Source organism: Thunnus maccoyii, chromosome 5 (genome assembly GCF_910596095.1).
Source record: "Thunnus maccoyii chromosome 5, fThuMac1.1, whole genome shotgun sequence".
Lineage (NCBI taxonomy): Eukaryota > Metazoa > Chordata > Actinopteri > Scombriformes > Scombridae > Thunnus > Thunnus maccoyii.
The window spans coordinates 30,091,995-30,111,405 of NC_056537.1; the positions used below are offsets into that span (position 1 = coordinate 30,091,995).

Sequence of the window (19,411 nt, forward strand, 5' to 3'; positions counted from 1 at the left end):
AACAGTTGTAAAGTGTCTACAATAAGTATTTATTAAGCTACACAGGTTATGTTTTATTTCTATTATTATCAGAATGTTACAGTTATATTTTATTATTAATATAACATGCAGACATATGAAAATATAACTGTATATATATATAAAGAAAGGTATCATGTCGCATACATGCTGTGGTGTGTTCAGGTTACATTGACAATGTGTTTCCGTTGCTAACGCCCCTCAGAGGAGGCCTCTGATTGGTCCGCAGTGTTGCCCCCTCCTCCCCTCCCCCTCCCGTCCTGCAGAGCAAACAGTTTTCAAACGGCGGCTCTATCTTATCGTTTACCGGGGGTCTGGGCCGGCATGGACACTGTTTAACCGGGTTAAATTGACGCTTTAGCTTCAGTTGAAACTATTGTAGGCTTTTCCGGCCACATTTTGAATGTATGCAAAGCGAAAGCCTGCCCTTTCCCCCGCCTCCTGTCAAACGGTAGGAGGGCAGAGACAAGAGGAAAACAACCAGCCGATAACGTTAGTTTACCTTTTGAACTGGCTGTGCGCCGAGAGCTAACTTTTGTGGAGTTTAGTAACACTTAGCTCACCGTTAGCTCCGAATATAACAGCAGGACGACGTTGAACGCATTTTGTAGCCGCCTGTAGTGACGCTGGTAACGTTAGCTTCATAAACATGGTGACTTTGTCATCGGTAATGAGACCCCTGGCTTCTCAGCTACACCGACAGCTCGTCAGACAAGCCAAGAGTCACCGCATAACGCCCGTCAGGAGATGCAACCTCACGGCGTGCTCCAGCAAATATGTGCTGTCTCAGAGTAAGTAACTACTTATTTAGACAAGTTTTAGCTGTGCACAGTGCTCATCGTCTTTCTAGCGTGTGAACACAGATGTTCATTGTCTTACAGCTTCAAAGAGCACATCTTAATGCCAAACACCGCCCAGTGGCAGTGTGTGTTTGTGTCTCTGTGTGTGTGTGTGTATCAGCATGTCGGTGGTTGGGGTTTTGGGTCTCACTATGGCTCTTTCATTGCGGGTCACACGGCAGCATCTGTTAATGGTCACTCACTTTTGTTGTCATCTAAAAAACGTGCACGGAGAGCATTTGGAAAGCTCGCACTGGACTTTCCTCACCGCTGGATTTGGAGTAGACACTTCTCTGTAGATTGTGCTGTGTTTGAGGCCGACTGCTGGCTCCAGGTTTTCCAAGGAAATATTGATACCCCTGATCACTGCAGCATATAGGGGCCCTTTAAGCCCTTTGACCTACATAGGAGCCTGTATGTTCACTCACTACATATGTGTAGTGTCAGGCATGATGTCAGTTTGTTTGTAAATGCACAATTTCTGCACCTAGGTGGATCATGTGATAGATGCTGCATAAAATGTTAAAATTCATCTTAGGGCTGCAACTAATGATTGATTTCTTTATCGATTCATCTGTTAGTTATTTTCTCTATTATTCGATTTGTTGGTTAGTCCATAAAATGGTGAAAAATGTTGACCACTGTTTCCCAAAGCCCAAGATGAACCCTTAAATGTCTTGTTTTGTCCCATCCAACAGTCCGCAACCTAAACATACTCAGTTTATTATCATAGAGGACTAAGGAAACCAGAAAACATTTACATTTAAGAAGGTGGAAGCAGATCACGATAAATCAATTATCAAAATTGTTGGTGATCAATTTTCTGTCGATGGACTTATTGATTAATCGACTAATTGTTGCAGCTCTAGTCCACATTCTTTACTGTGTAGTTACAGGATAAATCATGATAAACAGGTTGCATGCTAGTCCCATTTATTCCCTTTGTACTTTTGTATGAGTCATTCCCCTTCATTTCAAATGGCCTTTGAATATTTGAGACACCTCAACTCGTCTGACAAGTCACAACAACTTCCTCACCACACCTAAAAACTGAAGCCTTGTCTTGTTCACCATCTCGTGCCAAACACAACCAACAAAGTCCACATGCATAAAACGTAGTAGATCTATGCGTCAGGGCTTTTATGTCCAATATCCATGACAATAAAGAGTTCATATTTAACTTTAACAAGCTTGTTGTACAGGACACTGGCTGGACAAAGCTTTATGAAAGTGCTTTTGGTTTGGCTTTGAAGTGGTCCCCAAGAAAGCGAGTTTCATGTCAGCCTTAGGGCCTGCCTTTTGATCTATCCCAATCCACTTATTTCATTTCTGCTCTGCCTGTTCCTCAGGTGTAAACATCTGACTCACAGGAAAGTGGGGAGGCATCCCGCCATCATAATAATACGCATGATGATTGTGGTTTATTACAACTAAACCAACTATTACAACATCCTATTTTTCTTGGACTGGTCATTTCTGTTGGTTGTAATAACATAAAAAGTTAACAGCCAAGATCTCAAACTGCAGCAACATTGTTAAAACAAAGAAAGATGAACAGTCACATAACCACACAGATTGGCAACTAACCCCCAGGTCAGGGGGGTTAAACTTTGAAACAAGTTTAAATTTTCCTGTGCAATGAGGAATTCTTACCAACATTTCAGGTGTGCTCATTTTGGGTTTTACCTCCAGATAAAGTGATTTAGATAATCTGGCTTAAATGTCTGATAGTCTTCCTGCTTGTGTTTCTTGCCCAGTTGGACATTGATGTTGTTGTGTTCCCGATAAATACAGTGTTATCATGGCAGATAGCAATAACAGCCACACCTACAAAAATAAATTCCTAGTTGTAATAAACTGGAATTTTCAGTTGACCTAAATTACCTGATAGTTTTTCCTCTTACTGTCAGTTCCATCTAGTCATGCAGATAGTTTCAGTCTTATCTGTGCGGATTTTTCAGATATCAACATCTTCTCTGGAACAGTGTTAACAAGGTGAATCAGTGGACAGTAGTTTCAGTGAAAACATTGAGCAATCCTTTGAAGTACCATACTACTGGCTTTGCATGTTTCAGCCAATCTGCTATGAACCCTACAGTATTTACATTATTGTCAATCATTTTCCAAGGCGTGTACTAGTGTTTTAGATTTTTAAAAATATAATTTTTTTTTTTTTATTGCGTCTTACATTTTTAACTGCTGTCATGCAGCTCTTGAAGCCATTCAGTGCTTTATAGTGTGTAATTCAGCTGTCATACACTTACAGTCTTGTGTCAATCTTGTGCGCTTTTATTGTTGTCAGATGTACGTTATTGTTGCATGATAATGCCATGCAGACATTTAAATATGCCTGCACTTTCAACTGCTGTGATTTTCATTCTGCATCAAAATGCATGGAAACTATTGGCTTCCTGAAAGGTAGAAAAATCTCACAGATAACTTTAAAACAGCACAGCAATCTTTGCATCAAGTATTGTCAAGTCAGCATGAGCTGTGTAGTAAATAAGCCAAATGTTAAAAGGTGGGACGCTGGTCCATTGAGAAAGCTGCGTTAGCATTCTAGGCTTTAAAGGTCAGGTTCACATTTTTTCAGTTTTTGCTTGCTGTAATCATACTGACCATTAAAACATCCATGCCAAGTGATGGGGGACAAAATCCACAGTTCTCTTTTTGTGCAAAAATATATTCCAAAGTTTATGTGAAGTAAATGTGAGGCTTCAGCAGTCTGAGTGAAATAACATGGCTTTCTGTCTCTATAGTACAGATTCCCTCTTTGTGTTTCCTCAGACAGCGTTTCATTGTTTAGCTGCAGCAGCAGATTAGTAACACAAAGAAAGAGTTAAGATTGTAATCTTGGAAGATGCTTGACTTGTGTAAGTCAGACTGATGAAGCCTCAGTGTTAACTTTGGTTGAACTTTAGATTCCCTCTTTGCACAAAAAGAGGATTGTGGTTGTCCCCCATCACCTTGAAAGCACACTAGGGAGAGATCTCATGAACGGCTAGTATGCGCAGGAGGACTGATTACAGCAAGCAACAAATATTTCAGCATTCATATGAGCACTTGACTATAATTTTAAGACAGACTTGAGAAATTGTGAACTTGTCCTTTAAAGCTTTCATCCTGAGTAAAATCAGTGAATAGGCAGTGTTTCAGCATCTTGCACAAGGGCACCTCTGCAGGACAGATATTCACTGCTGGACTCAAACCTGTGCTCAGATTGAGCAGGTCACTATATCCACACTTTTTGCTTTACATACAGAAAACACAGCTAGAGATTCAGAACTCTTCATACACACTTGAAATGTTCTGATTTGCGTCACAGAAGCACTACAGAGTGACACAGAGCGATCAGAACAGCCTCGTCGCTGACAGTTAACCTAGTGAATGAGCATGAGCAATAACAGAGTCAGGCGGCTAGCTCCCCCAGGAGGAGTCGCTGAAATCTGATGAAGATGAAGGTCATCTCCCAGTCAGACCTGTTCAGCTTTGCTCTCAGCGGAAACCTTAAGCCCCGTGCTGGATGAATGGAGAGGAAAACAACAGACTGCACTGCTTTTGTGCCTCTGACAACTATTCTTGAAAGATAAGTTTGCTCTGTAGATTATGGTGAGGAAAGAGAGGGAAACTTTTTTTTTTAAATGTTTTTATGAGTGGAGTTAAAGTAGATTTAATGTTCTTTGGTGTTTGGGTGGATTTCAAGGGAACAGGAAAAGAAAGAGGGGGGGAAGGGAAGGAAAGTGGGGTTTCGGGTAATTAGAAGTCAGGTCCCGTTGACAGACGTTGGCTCAAGCTGGCGGTTTGACCGGCCAGAGGTCCTGGTCTGATTCTCCTGCTGTGGAGGGGAGCTGGGGGCGTGCCAGGACATTCCGCGTGTCACTTTCTGTACAGCCAGCCCACTTCTTTTTTATTTTGTGATTTCCTTTAAGGAAAAAAAAAAGTAAGCAGACTAGAAGGAAGTACTATTGCTCACTTGCTCCTTTTTCATTCAGTCAGTTCAGAGAGACGGGAGAGGATTGTGTGTGTCTATCTACCACTATCACTGAAGTTTGAATCATTTTTTATGAGGAAACTTTGAGTTTTTTTTTTAATTTCAAAATGGACTGTTGCAAAATGCAGGAAGCAGCAGAGTACAACATGAAAAGTAGGTGTCAGCATTTCTTTCTTGTTTGACCTTCATATGTACAGCGGACACTGTGAGTTCTGTCTGTTTTTCTATTTCTAATTCCTCCAACTCAACTTTTTCAATTCCATCCTCTTCCTTCTTCTCCTCCTCTTGCCACTCCTCTCCTCCAGTGCATCCCATGTGGCAGGGACCCCTCGCGGTACCCGGAGGCGATCGCCAGTCTCCCATCGACATCGTGGTGCGAAAGAGCGTCTTTGACTCGCAGATGAAGCCTCTGGTCACCGACTACGACCCGCAAACCTGCCAGCAAATCTGGAACAACGGTTACTCCTTCCTGGTTGAGTATGATGACACCACAGACAAGTCCAGTAAGTTCACAAACATATTCCCAAAATAGGTTATATTAATAGCCCAGTCATTCATTTCTATGAGTCACTCTATGGTTTGTTCCATCTCACTTCCATATTAAATGTTGTGTTGTAGATTTTAGAGCAAGTCAGCAGTTTCCCTTTAAATCTGGACAGATTGAAAGGAGCTCTCAACCATGGGGAATGCATGTTTTGATCTACACAAGGGGATAATCTCCCTCTACAACCCCTCTTTAAGAGCCCTCACTCTGTAGGAAAAGCCAGTAATCAATGCTACACTGAAAGCCGCTGATAAAAACCACAACTGCCACGTGCGTCTGGTGACTGTCATGTGACTCATGTGTCTCTCTTGACCCCACGAACTGCAATATAGACTGTTTCAAAGTGTCAGTAGGTTTATAGACTACTGATTATAATTAGTGGGCTGCATCAAAAGACTGCAAACCATAATGTCTCTAAATATAGAGCTATTTAACTTATTTGGTAAGCATTACAGTAGTTTTAGAGGTGCAACATCAACCAGTTTATAGCCGTCACATGCTCCCAGGCTTTGTGTTATGACCTTATTCTGGTGCTGAGAGAACAAAAACAGGTTTATAACAGTGAAATGTGAAGAACAGTATTTTATTACAGTAATATAAACAAAGAAACAATGCAGGGATCTTGGCATGACAGCAGGTACTAAAACTTGAGATTATTTTTTGAGTTCAACATGTTATGCTGCAGTATCTTTCCCTTATCTGTTGGTGGTTTTGCAGGCGTTGCTGCTTTAAGGTTAATTGCAGCCTCTAAAGATAATGTTACCTCAATGTTTCTGGGTCAGTGTTACTGTCTGAATAACCTGCTCTCAGCAGACGCCCTGTGTGTGTGTGTGTAATCATTTCCTCTTTCAGGTTGCATCAGAATAAATGCCAGACAGTTCCAGTTGTGATCCGATGTGACTGTCCCTTTTGTATGGTTTTAGTAGGGTTGTGAAATCAGTAAGAATCAAAAGTATGATGCACTGATCCACATGTCCTCTCATTCCCCGGTGCAGTGCTGAAAGGTGGCCCCCTGCAAGACAAATTCAGGCTGTGTCAGTTCCACTTCCACTGGGGTGAGAACAACACCTGGGGGTCAGAACACACCGTGGACAGGAGGCTGTTTCCCGCAGAGGTATTGTCTGTACTGTAGCATGCAAACACAAACACATACTGTTAGTTCACATGAGACTGAAAGTGCCCCTCCACTCAAAAATGTGTTTTTCTTCTTGTACTTCAGTTGGATATTTGAGATTCACTGTGCAGAATGATGTTTGTGCAGAGTTTGACACTAGAAGACTGTTTTCATATTCAGGGGGAAAGTTTCTCTGAGCTCAGCTTAAATCTCAGTTTAAGGTTTGTACCTACGTGCAGGATTTGTGACATCACAACTAGTTTGGAAACCAATTGTGGTCCATTATGCAGCTTACAATAGTGTGATGTGCACATACACAGTGAAGTAAGAGATATCTTGCATCCAACAATAAAATTGTTGAAATCAAAAAAATGTACATATTCATAGATTCTGGATTTTTCAGTGAGGGAGAAGGAGTAGATGTCATTTGAAGGATTTAAACAAGGTAACTGAATCATATAACTGATAATAATCATTGATATTGGCTTGCTGCTGCAGCAATAGACGGTAGTGGTGCTACGGATCATAGTTGATCCATGATCTGTACGGATCACCCCTCACAGTTCAGCACGCATGTGAACCACGGATTAATTGCAAAATTTAACATCTCATTTAAAACAAAGTAAACAAACTGCTGTAAGTACAAGTCATAGACAGACAGCGCGTCGCTAACAGGGATTCTGAAGAGCAACGACCAAACCAGCATTTAACGGGTCGGTAGTGACATCTGCAGCTTTGTTTACACGCTGTTTAATGTGCTGCAGCTGAGCAGCTAATTAGTTACGTAGCTACTAACTGATGTTAGCGGTGCACTTTTCCCCGGTGAATGTTTGTTTGGTGGCTCATTCAACAAGCTAAGCTGCAGGACAAGACGTGTGTTCATGTTTGTAAGTTATCATCCAGTTTTGATGATGTGGACACAGGCTGCTGTTTGATTCACTACCATGTTTAAAAGAGGAAGGTATCACGCTTCATATTGCAATTTAATTTAACAATTGAGCTTTGAATATTTTATATATTTTAAACATTGGACATCTTGAATGTTGTTTTCATTTAAGACCATGGGCGACAGTTCCATGCTGTAAGTGTTTAACAGAATATATGGAATACAAAGTTTTATTTGTCTCCCCTTTTTTTTTTTCTTTTTTTTTTTGCTGATCCAAAAAATGATCTGATCCATGACTCAAATCCGTGACACGATCCAAACCATGAGTTTTGTGATCTGTTGCACCCCTAATAGACGGTCACATAAACACTACACCATGGGAAGCAGCAAAGTATGAAATAGAGTATGAATATATTCTGTAATAATATCCTTCCTAAAAGATTTGTGCTGTAAAACTGACAAAAAAGCAAGACAATATCTCGGTGATATCAATTTACCATTTAGGAGATGCTTTTATCTACAGAGCCTCACAACATCGTGAGCCTCTCTGATACAGTCACATTTATCATTTTAAAGCTGCTATAACAAATATTTTTATACTAACAATGGCTCATGTGTATTGTGAAAGAGGTTGCTCACACTCACATAGATTTATCACTGGACTCCACAGTTCTCCTCAGCTCTACGGTGCGTTTCAGTGCCTTTCAGCTCATTGTTTTGGTTTTATGGCCCAAAATATAAGTATTTCTATTTGGCAGCAGGAAGTTGTTTTTAGTGAAAAACTCTAAATAGCAGGCAGACAGTTGCTGTAAAAAAGCCCTGTTATTGTAGCATGCTAAGTACAGAGGCACCGCAGTTACAAGTGTGTGTGTGTGTGTGTGTGTGTGTGTGTGTGTGTGTGTGTGTGTGTGTGTGTGTGTGTGTGTGTGTGTGTGTGTGTGTGTGTGTGTGTTGTCATGTGACCAAGCCACTGAATGGAAAAAGTCAGATATGCAGTATAGGCACTATAGAAAGCAGGTAACAAAGAAAGAAAGAGAGAAAGAGAATAAATTTACACTTAATCCTCTGCAATCACTTTCCACAAGAACAAATGTTTTCTTAAAGGTTAAAAGAAGAAAACAAACATCCAACATTGCACCATCTAAACAGTGTAAATGTTGACTCAGTTCTCAAGCACTTTTTGCTATTTATGTCCCCCTCTTGAAATGCATGGAAAAATACTGAGAGTTACTCCTCCTCTATTGGCTGTATCGCTGGTATCAGACATACATCTGCAGCTTTGATTCAGCTGTTTCTCTTTGTGTCAATAAAGCCAAACTTAAACATAAAAGGTGTGTTTGCCTCTCAGCAGGTGGGATTTGACACTTACCTTTTACCACAGAACATCTATTTTCATGTTTTTCCATAAACTTAAGCACACTTATGTAACAGGAGGTTCCACTCACTGTGTGTGTGTGTTTGTGTGTTTTTTTGTTTGTATTTGTGTGTGTTTCCGTCATGTATGTGTCCTCTGCCGAGCCCTTATTGGTGGTGCTGGGAATGTGTCTACGTCATGGGTTCTCATCACTCAGCAGTCTTTGTTTGAGTGCGTGTGTGCGGAGGATCAAGTTACAGTCCTGACTGACAACTTTGTTTCATCTTTGCATGTAAATGGCCTTTGTGTGTGTGTGTTTTTCCCACAATTAATGCAATTATCTACAATTATTCAAGCACTGTCATTGCTTGAGCTCTGCATTCATTTTATTTTCTTAGAATATAATACAATACATATATAATGCAGAATGTAAAATACATCACAGCAAGTTCAAAATAAGTCAGCCACAAGGAGAAATGTATTTTGAGCAGACAGAGGAAGGGGAGGAGGAATTAGTGGGTCATTTGGAGGACACAGAGTGAGTCTAGGATCAGGGCGGTGGGGTTAAAAAGATCAAGGTTATAGTTTACACTCACACACTTATTTACACGTGAGTTCATGTGTTACTATGTGTGTCCTCAGCTCCACTTGGTCCACTGGAACTCTGACAAGTACAGTCTGTTTGAGGAGGCAGTGATGGAGGACAATGGGCTGGCTGTTATCGGAGTCTTTCTTAAGGTACACCACACACACATACTGTATACACACACACACACACATACTGTATACACACACACACACGCTTTGAAATCCCTGAGATAAGTACAGGGGAAACATTGAGTGACGCAGACAGACATGTAGTATGAACATGTACATTTCTCTTTAATCTGCCTGAACATGTCAAGGAGCACAATGTCAGTTAGGCTATATAACCTGCAAGTGATGTAGCTGCTGCACTCAGGCTTAAAGGTTTACATTGTTTACAACCTCACAATCAAGCTTTTGATTTCAACAGCAAATATGACTATATGATTGAGAAGATATGAAATGGTATGATCAATAACATAAGAAGATATGGCTGAATATAAACATAGCTGCTGAAACAGTAGAAGGGTGCAAACAGTTAAACCCTCTTTACACAGGCCTACTTGTGTTTTCCCCCTTGAAATCTTCATAGACTTACTTATAGACTACACAGTACACATAATTCTCAGAGCATTTCTAAATAGTTCAATGAGATTTTCCCGCATGTAGCGCTATAGAATCACAATCATCTAAAATTAGAAAATGTGTTTAGTCAATCACATTTCTATAAAACCATGGAGTTCTATCAGGATTTTCTAGTCAATTTAATCTTACAAGTAAGCAGAAATATCTGAAGGCATGACTGCTGAAATAAAAAAAAATACCTGCGTGCGAAAGCTTCACAAAGTCGCTCTGCAGACGGCTGGACTTCATTGTTTTTATTTTTTGTGAACTTGTCTGTTATTAGAAACATTATGATATTTATCCTCATTGTTTTTGTACATAACAAAGTTCACTGCCTCCCCTCTTACAAATGAAGACATTTGAAGACTTCGTCGGACCTTGAACTACAAAAGAATATATTTTAAGACATTTTAAGACTTTTTAAGGACCGTGGGGACTCTGATATTGTGTATGCAGTTTTGCACTGTGACTACAATCCAGATTAATGTCTAATCCTCGTGTAGGTGGGGAAGAGACACGAGGGGCTGCAGAAACTGGTTGACGCTCTGCCTGCAATCAGACACAAGGTCAGTCCACAATTATACACAATCTCTCTCTCTCTCTCTCTTTCTCTCTAGTAACAGTAACAGCACTTTATCAGAAGGTAGGTACTGACGCCCTCTAGTGGTTCATTAGAGACAATACAGGAGTCATCAGACAGACCTCTACAAGGCAACAGAACATGTATGAGTAACAACGGGCCTCTTTGACCAAGTAGTCCCAGGAGCTGAACTCAGGAAGTAAATCTGGAACAAAAATCATTGTAACACATTCCTGTTTTTGTATCCACTGCATGTGACGATAAGACAAATTAGATTGGCCATGGATCAAAGAACAGCTTTGCAGGCAATGAGGCAACTACACAGAATCAGACTTAGAAGTACAGCTGTATTACACATATTATTACTAAAGAAAGTCCTTAATTTTATTTACACATCCTAAGGGTTAAACAGTACACAGTACATCCTAGTAGTTACCATTAGAAGCTATATAAAGCTTAAAATCATGTCTATTTTTATGTTGGTGATTGTATCATTTGAAGGTGACTGAACTGAGGTCATAGTTTGTCCTTGTAAAGCACTGCTACCACACTGCTTATCACTAATAATGGACGATAAGGTTGCTGTTTGTTCAGTAAGTTGATAAAATGTGACAGCTGAATAATACATCCATTCATTGTGTCATACTCACTTTTCAACACATTACTAACTTTGCGTCAACAGTGCAACAAGTTTCCACCTCGGCCCTGTTTGTTTCCTGGCTGTAATATTAAAAACAATTCACCTCACAGGCACCTTAACTGACCGTGTGTTGTGTCCCGTGTGCTCGTCTCTTGCTGTCTACAGGACAGTGTAGTTGAGTTTACCAGGTTCGATCCTGCCTGTCTGTTACCCAGCAACACTGATGACTACTGGACGTACCACGGCTCTCTGACAACACCTCCTCTGACAGAGTCTGTCACCTGGATCATTATGAAGCAGCACATAGAAGTCAGCCACGACCAGGTGTGTTTGTGTGTGATAACCAATGTAATTTGGCTTTCATGAGAAGAATCGCCAATCCGCTAGTTTTGCTGAACCACTAAAACACATAGTTCACTTGTGGTCATACTGTGGTGGTACAGAGGGATGTATCTTTTTATTCACAATTAGCCACAGTGATATACCTTTGTCATTTTAGCCGGCAAACGGAAACCCACTGAGCCTTAAGCCTCGATTTTTCCCACTTGTAAGAAACTTAGCAGGATTTCTTTTTTCTCCTGGTGTTGCTGCTCTAAATACTGCTGTATTGAGTCACATCCTGATGCATCTCTTCCTCATCATCAGTGTAGTTACTAGATGATGGTCTATGGTTCCTGTTAAGTTCTGTGTATTGCTGTGATCAGATGTGTTTTCAGCTTGTTCTGTAAACACATCCAAGTGGCTAGTTAATCAATGAACCCATTTTAAAGGACAGTTCACAGTTTTTTCAAATCTATCTTAAAACAACAGTCAGGAGCCCAACTGAACATTGAAACATGTTTTTCTTGCTGTAATCACTCATCCTGGTCATACTGACCTTTAGAAGATCCCTTCATAATGCACTTACAATGTAAGTGATGGAGGACAAAATCCACAGTCCTCCTTCTGTGCAAAAATATATTAAAAAGTTTATCTGAAGCTAATATGAAACTAATATGAGTCAAATCAAGTAGATAAGTTTCATCATTACAGTCTTTTTAGTGGCAAAGTTCCTCTTTTTGTTACTATACTTCCACTGCAGCTCAACAGGGAAACACAAAGGGGGAATTTGATGGTAAAAAGACTGTAAATGTGGCGGATTTCCACTTGATATGATCTAACTCAGACTGCTGAAGCCTCATATAAGCTTCACATCAACTTTTAAATGCATTTTTGCACAAAATGACTGTGTGAAAACACAGTTTTGGCCCCCATCACTTCCACTGAAAGCACACTTGAAGGGGATCTTTTCACAGCCAGTATGAACAAGAGGAATGATTACAGTGAGGAAAACCTCTTTCAGTGTTTATATGAACACCTGACTGTTGTTTTAAGACACACTTGAAAAACCCGTCCTTGAAGGCTGAACTGAAATCTAGACCAACTGCTAGATTTGTTGTCTTCTCCAAGTAAAACTTTCTCTAGAGCTTGACTCAGTCGCAATTATTCAAAATGACATTAAGAATGGGCTCCAGAATATAAAAGACAATCCTGTTCAGTAGCTCTGCCTCATCTCAACAATGCTAATGACGTCTAGGTGTGTCCAACTATTTGCACAATGAGGAAACTTTCACTAAACCTCATAACACGAGGCCTGTTTAAGACTCTCTTTTTCTCGCCCCCTTCAGCTGGCGGTCTTCCGGAGCCTTCTGTTCACCTCGGCTGAGGAGGAGGTACAGAAGAGCATGGTGAACAACTTCCGCGTGCAGCAGCCTCTCCGGGGTCGCACCGTCCGCTCCTCCTTCACCCCCTTCCTACAGGAGTCGCCGTCAGCCGAAGGCGACAATCACACCCACTGACGCTGCTAGAACCAGTACACACATCCTCTCACACAGTAACACATGACCACCGTTACACACAGTAACCGTACCAAAACTACTGTCCACAAACTTTGTTCCGTCACAGCACAATGTTGCTGATATGAATATTTGCAGCTGAAAACATACTTTACGGTATGACAACGTTTCCTCCGAGGAACCTCAGTTACGCTAAACGCTGTTCCTCTGTCATCGAGTGAAAAGATTTTTTTAATTGACAAACAGTTAACAGTTATACATAGAGGATGTAGGAAGACACGTATTTCTGCTTAGTCGAGATTTTAAATTTTTCTTTAGATTTTTCAGATTTTGGTTTGACTCACCAATAACCAATAAGGGATGGTTGCTGTGGGGAAAATATGTAGTTTTACTGATTTTTATTAACATGAATTGTATTTATTATAAATCTACGGTTTATTGAGTTACTATACATAAGGTTGTACCTGCAACTTAAGGTAAAAAATAAGCTGAAGGTGCAAACTCAACTGTACTGTGTGCAGGCCACAGTCTTTACTTCAGCAGAGTCTGCTCTGACTTCCCGGTGGTGATGGTTTTATCCATATAAGGAGGCTGGAGCTGCTGCCAGTTTACAGCACAACACCCAGGAGATTTGAACATACTAGAGTTCTCATCTGGGTAGTGTCTCTCCAGCACAATACATATATTTCAAATGTCAAGCTTTTTATACCACAATGTCACTTTTTAAGTCTTTTATGGATGCTCGTTGGGTTTATGGCTGATTTAGTCATCTATACATTATTAAGAGGAACAGAATGTATGTTTTCTCAATCTGTTACAAATAGGTTTCGCTGTATACAATACATCTCAATATTTTTATTGCATTTGTTTTCTACAGTAAAGGAACTCTATTAAGCCTTGGTTCTTCTGTTCAGAAGAATGTTACCAATACGCACAAACATGCCAAGATACTGTAGTATTTTAGGAATATTCTGATTGAAATGAGCAGTTCTTCTTCCATAACTCTGTCTTACTTCAGTCTCATGTATCATAACCACAGTGCCTTACATGTTGTCTGCATGACTCACTGCTATCGGCAGAGGTTCCCCCAAACACAATCTGAGCATGAGAAGTATCTCTGTTCCATACCTGTTCTCTACAGCTACAGTTCAAGCACAGCACGTGACGTCTGCTCACAGTAACATTTGAGACTCAGCTGATGTTTACTTAGGGGAAGAAACTCTTCACCTCATTCTTCTTCGTTTGAAAGAAGTAAGTCAGTGATTGAAAGCAGAGCTCCTTCATCGTCACATGGCTGTGCTTCAGACAGTCAGCTGAGGAACATTGTAGAGGAATCAGGTAAACCTGGACCTGCTTAAACATCCAGGTCGACTCATTGAATCGGGCTGATATTGAAAAAGATCTGCTATCTTCATCCGTCTGTCTGGTTTTGTCAGTTTTCTGTCCTCTCATGTTTGTTTATTTTTGTGAAAAATTAATCAGAGTAGCATGATAGGACAAATTAAATTAAGCTGTTTCCGGTTCAGGAAAATGGTGAAAAGAATCACAAATGTTATGTTGAGACTCCTAACTAGTCTGAACTTCTACCATCTTTATTTTAAAATAAAGTGAAAATGCACAAAGGACACTACCTTTAACAGCTGTGGTAAATACATTTAAGTATAGACAGGTGACACAGTGGGACCAACTGACAACTGCACAGCAGCCTTGTATATCACTTTGCCTGCTTCCACTATTTGAGCTACTTACGTTAAAGTGTATTTGATGTACCTTATCCAGAGCTTTATAAACTCTAAACTGAAGGTAAATCAAGCACTCTATGTTTTTAACTTAATTCAGGACTTATCATGGCAACGCTGCAGTTGTCTCGCTGCAAGTTGTCTCAGTGCAGATGAGGATATTGCACTTAAGAGCAAGCCCAGACAACCTTGCATCATGTAAAAGAAGTCTGGCAGTCCGCTTGCTTTGGCACAGGCCCAGAAGTTGTGGCTCACCGGATCAATCTTACTTTGCAGCTTTGTTTGAAAGAGAAAGAAAGATTTGAAGAAAAGATGTAAGAGAAAGGTGGGCAGATGGAAAGGTAGAAAGGGGAAAGAAAGCATAAATTAACACACAAACTGTTTATCAGAATATTATGATTTCACATTTCTTGCTTCAAGACAAGAAACTATAATTGCACTAAAAACTATAAAACCACTTCAAAGAGCGCGTACATGGCCATTATCCTGTGTGTGGGTTTCCTCCGCTGACATACAGTGGGGTTGAGGCAGGGGTGAGAGGTCACGGTTGTCTTTATAATCCCTCAGTAACAAAGCAACTGTCCAAACTGGCCCTCCACCCCTTTTCAAATAGCCTGTCCTCCCCGCGCACAGAGGCACACATCAGGCATACACACCCCAGTAGGTCCTCCACAGTTGAGGCCTAGCATGAAGCCACACACTGAATATACTAACTGGATTTGCATTGAAAAGATGTGACACTTAAGTGATGTGCACTGAGCGACACTAACTTGTTGTGAAGGCCACAGACTCGCTACATAAACACTGAAGGGGCCACAGGTGGCAGGTTTGAGAAGATATTTGAAAAGCAGTTAGGATTTTAGCGTGGACTTCTGGGAATGCTGCGTGCTTGCTTTTTGAACACATAATGCAATAGAGAATGTATGTTTGATGTATTATAACAACATGGAGACAAGGGACCCAGCACTGCCTTCATCTTGTACAGCTGTATTTGATGTATTTGAATCATACACCATGACCTGCCTTCATGTTTCATGGCATTATATTCATGTTCAGCTTCTTTATTATGCCTTTTTTTATTTTTTATCAATGCAATGAATATAATTATATATTCCAATACAAATGTTCAGTCTGTGGAAATTGTTTGTCTAAATTTTCTTCTTCGTTAAAGTCAGTGATACAGCATCAGAAATCCATTTGAGGTGATTTTCTTGTTGCATCTCGTGCGTCTTCAGGAATTCACAATCTGCTTGGACTTCTCCTGACTTGTATCACTGAGTCTGCCTTTTTTAAAGATGCGATATATCTCAAAATGATGTCACCATGCTGTATTTTCTTCATGATGTTTTTCATCATCTGTACCTCTTGCCTTCTGTATCCCTGTGTGATGTTTTAGCAGGTGTGTTAGCCCCGGGCTCATTGAACATCTAGTTGTGTATGCTGTACACCATATGCAGTACATATTATAGCTGTTTTTGTTCAGTGGGAGGCCAACATTCCTGTCCTGCAGGGGCTCCACTAGGTCCATCTCCCCACCCAGCATGCCTTGCTCCACCTGGATGCCTCCTTAAAGGCCCCCATCCAGATGGGCAACCAGGAAGTGTTTTGCTCCCAGAGACCCTTGCTCTCTGGGGGAATGTAGAAAACAACAGTTGAAAAAATGGCGTGCGTGTTGATCACATGATATAGATGTAAAGATGATTTTGAAGAAACTGACATTAATAGATTGTGTACATCAATAAAATCATGTGTGATGTAAAAAAAGATGTGTATCTGTTTTTTTTTTATATTTGTGTCCCCATAACCACAGTAGACATCTATGTATTCACTGTCTTTAACAGAACACACCTAAATCATCACTGGTCCAGCCAATTAGTTTCAGAAGTCAATTGAATGGAAATCACCTTGCTTGCAGATACAGGTATATTTATCTGGTGGAGTCCAGTTAAATCAATCATTAAGAAATAGAGTGTGCATGCAAAAAGGAGACTAGTGAGGGAGGACACTATGAGACAAATGACAACTCTGAAGGTGTTCCAACCCTTAGAGGCTGAGACTGGAGAGACAGTACAACAGTTGGCCAAGTGCGTCACCAGTCACAGTTTTATGGGAGAGCTGCAAAGAGAAAGTCACTCTTAAAGAACCTCACAAGACATCTTGGCTACAGTTATCAGAGGGCACGTGGGAGACTGAAGTCAGCAGCAAGAAGCTTCTACGGTCTGATGAGACCAAAACTGAGCTTTTTGGCCATCAGACTAAATGCTAAACTACTATCGGCATCCCCACCATGAAGCATGTTGCCACCACCTGATGAAAAGTGTTTCTCTGCAGCAGGTCCTGGACGGTTTCAGATAGAAGGGGAAAATAAATGCAGCAAAATGAATGGGAAACCTGGCACAGTCTGAAAGAAACCTGCCACTCGAGAGAAGACTTGTTTTTCCCAGCAAGACAATAAACCCAAGAATAAAGATTCTGGAGTGGTAGAGTCTAAGGCCAGATCTCACACCTCACTCCCAGCCACACGTTGTGGCTGAATCTGACACAGCTTGAGCTGTTAAGTTTTACAAAGAAGAATGGGAAAGATTTCAGTGTCCAGATGTGCAAAGTTTATACAGACCCATCCACACAGACTCAAGCTTGTAACTGCTGCCAATGGTGCATCTACTAAATACTGACTTGGCAGGTGTGAATACTTGTGTGTAAATGCTAACATGTGTTTAGACTTTTATATATATAATTAATTTAATCACATTAAAGGGTAAAGCCACATTAAATCTACTTTGATTCAATGTTGTGAAACAACCAAACCTGAAAAACTCAGAACACCAAAACACCAAAATGGGGACCATGTTTTACAAAGCTGCTGCTTACACACTGTCCCAGTTTTTCTATGAAATTATTCAGTAGCTATGTTTCCATTGTTCTTCCAGCAGACCCACCTGACCCAATTCCTCTCTAAACCTGAACCAGGGCAGGAACAAGTTTGAAAATAAAAAAATGTTGGTCACTGCTTCTCTGTATCAAACCCCCACCCCATCCCCACTGATACCTTTGAAGCCCCCTGACACGAAGAGGGGATGTTTGATGGCCCCCACCCAGACACCTGGGGTCCTATGGGTGGGATGTTTACTCTGTTATACACTGTTACCACGGCCGGGTGTGATATGGTCCTCCACCTAATTCAAACCAAAGAGATGGCGATTGAAGCTGACCTCTGGGGGTGTTTATTATGCTTGGCTGCAGGGGAGAGGGGCCTGGGTCTACAGGGACACACCAGTCCGTCTCTACTGGGTTTCCCCTGATTGTATGAATCTGTACAGACTGACTGGAGACCCCTAAGCTTTGAACAGTACAATGTGTGTGTGACTTTATGCATACACATGTGTCTTTGTAGTCAATGTGAAAGCATTTTAGAACCGCTGAATGAAATGTGACTAATTACGCTGCACATACAGCACAATCTGGATCTGGATGTTGCTGAGCTGGTTTCACCCGAAAACTGGCTCACACATATGTTTGTCTGCGTCCTGTTTGAGGTGATCACATCTCTGAATAACTGCTAACAGGGTAGTTTTCAACTTCCTCTTTTCCTGACAAGCTCTGTTGCCCTAAGATCTGGTCCTTATACAAACACACAGTCCTGTCTTTGACAACACATAGTGAAATAAGAAAGGAAAAGGCTGGTGAAATTATATCTTCTTATTGTCAGCAAATTTCACAAAAAAAAATACCAAAACTAACATTGTGTTAGTCCGTCTTGCAATACATTGACTTCCCTACTCTGTCTGTGGCACTCAATCTCAAGCCCATTGATATGTACTATATGTAGTAAAGCGTAGTAAATCATTAAAAACAAGTCATAAATATATAATTCAGATGCCAAAAAAGGCTGAATGCAAACATTACTTAAACAGGAGGAAATAGTGCATTTATTGGGGACTATTTTCAATTGTGGATCAATACACATTTGGTGCTCTAGTGATTACCATATTGACCTGAATATAGGACAGTATTTTATTCTGCCAATTATATTTTGAAGAAGTGGGAGTCATCTATTTGAGGGCTAGACAATTACACGTTCACAACATCTGATATTCTTTTTGAATGTAGAGAACACCTGTGTAACACCAGCTTCTACAGAGAGTGTTGCATTATTGTTGTTCGTAGCCTCATTGTTGCTAGGCTAGTCTGTTTATAGTATTGTCTATAGACTCTGTCAGCTACAAAAGGCTTGTGTAATGTCTTTTACTGCCACAGAGGAAATATATTCATGACGAATGAAAATGAGTCTTCTGACGTCTTTTCTACAGAAACAGACTGTGGACTGAATCATCTGTCAAGCAACCAAGAATTACTGCTGTCACAGATGATGAGGAGCTCAAAAAGACAGTCTGTCAGTCTGCTTTAATGGCATCATTTCATATTTCCTTGGATTAATAGTATTTCAAGGAAACTTTCCCAACAGGATGAGTGCGAAAGTGTGCTGTAAACTACAATGTGTTTTCATAGTAATGAAGGAACATGTCAGCCAGTGCAAAGGTGTGGCTCACTGATGTGTTTTTAAATTGTTTTGGGGCAACAGAGGAATAAGATATATCAGGCTACACAAAAATACTTGTTAGTGGAATCAATTGATTGTTGGTTTTGGTATTTTCATGGGAT

At 40.6% G+C, this 19,411-nt stretch overlaps 1 protein-coding gene across 2 annotated transcripts; it reads left to right on the forward strand.

Moving 5' to 3' along the window:
* Positions 1-276: 276 nt before the first annotated feature.
* Positions 277-14,635, forward strand: ca5a (carbonic anhydrase Va). 2 transcript variants are annotated; one of them, XM_042412054.1, is made up of 7 exons: positions 277-809; positions 5,154-5,351; positions 6,388-6,506; positions 9,389-9,484; positions 10,459-10,521; positions 11,341-11,499; positions 12,843-14,635. In XM_042412054.1, the coding sequence occupies exons 1-7, from the start codon at positions 668-670 to the stop codon at positions 13,011-13,013; spliced, it is 948 nt and encodes a 315-aa protein (XP_042267988.1). In that variant the 5' UTR covers positions 277-667; the 3' UTR covers positions 13,014-14,635. The 2 variants fall into 2 exon arrangements, with proteins under 2 accessions (XP_042267988.1, XP_042267989.1); XM_042412055.1 differs by lacking the exon at positions 277-809 and adding an exon at positions 3,648-5,001.
* Positions 14,636-19,411: the final 4,776 nt, after the last annotated feature.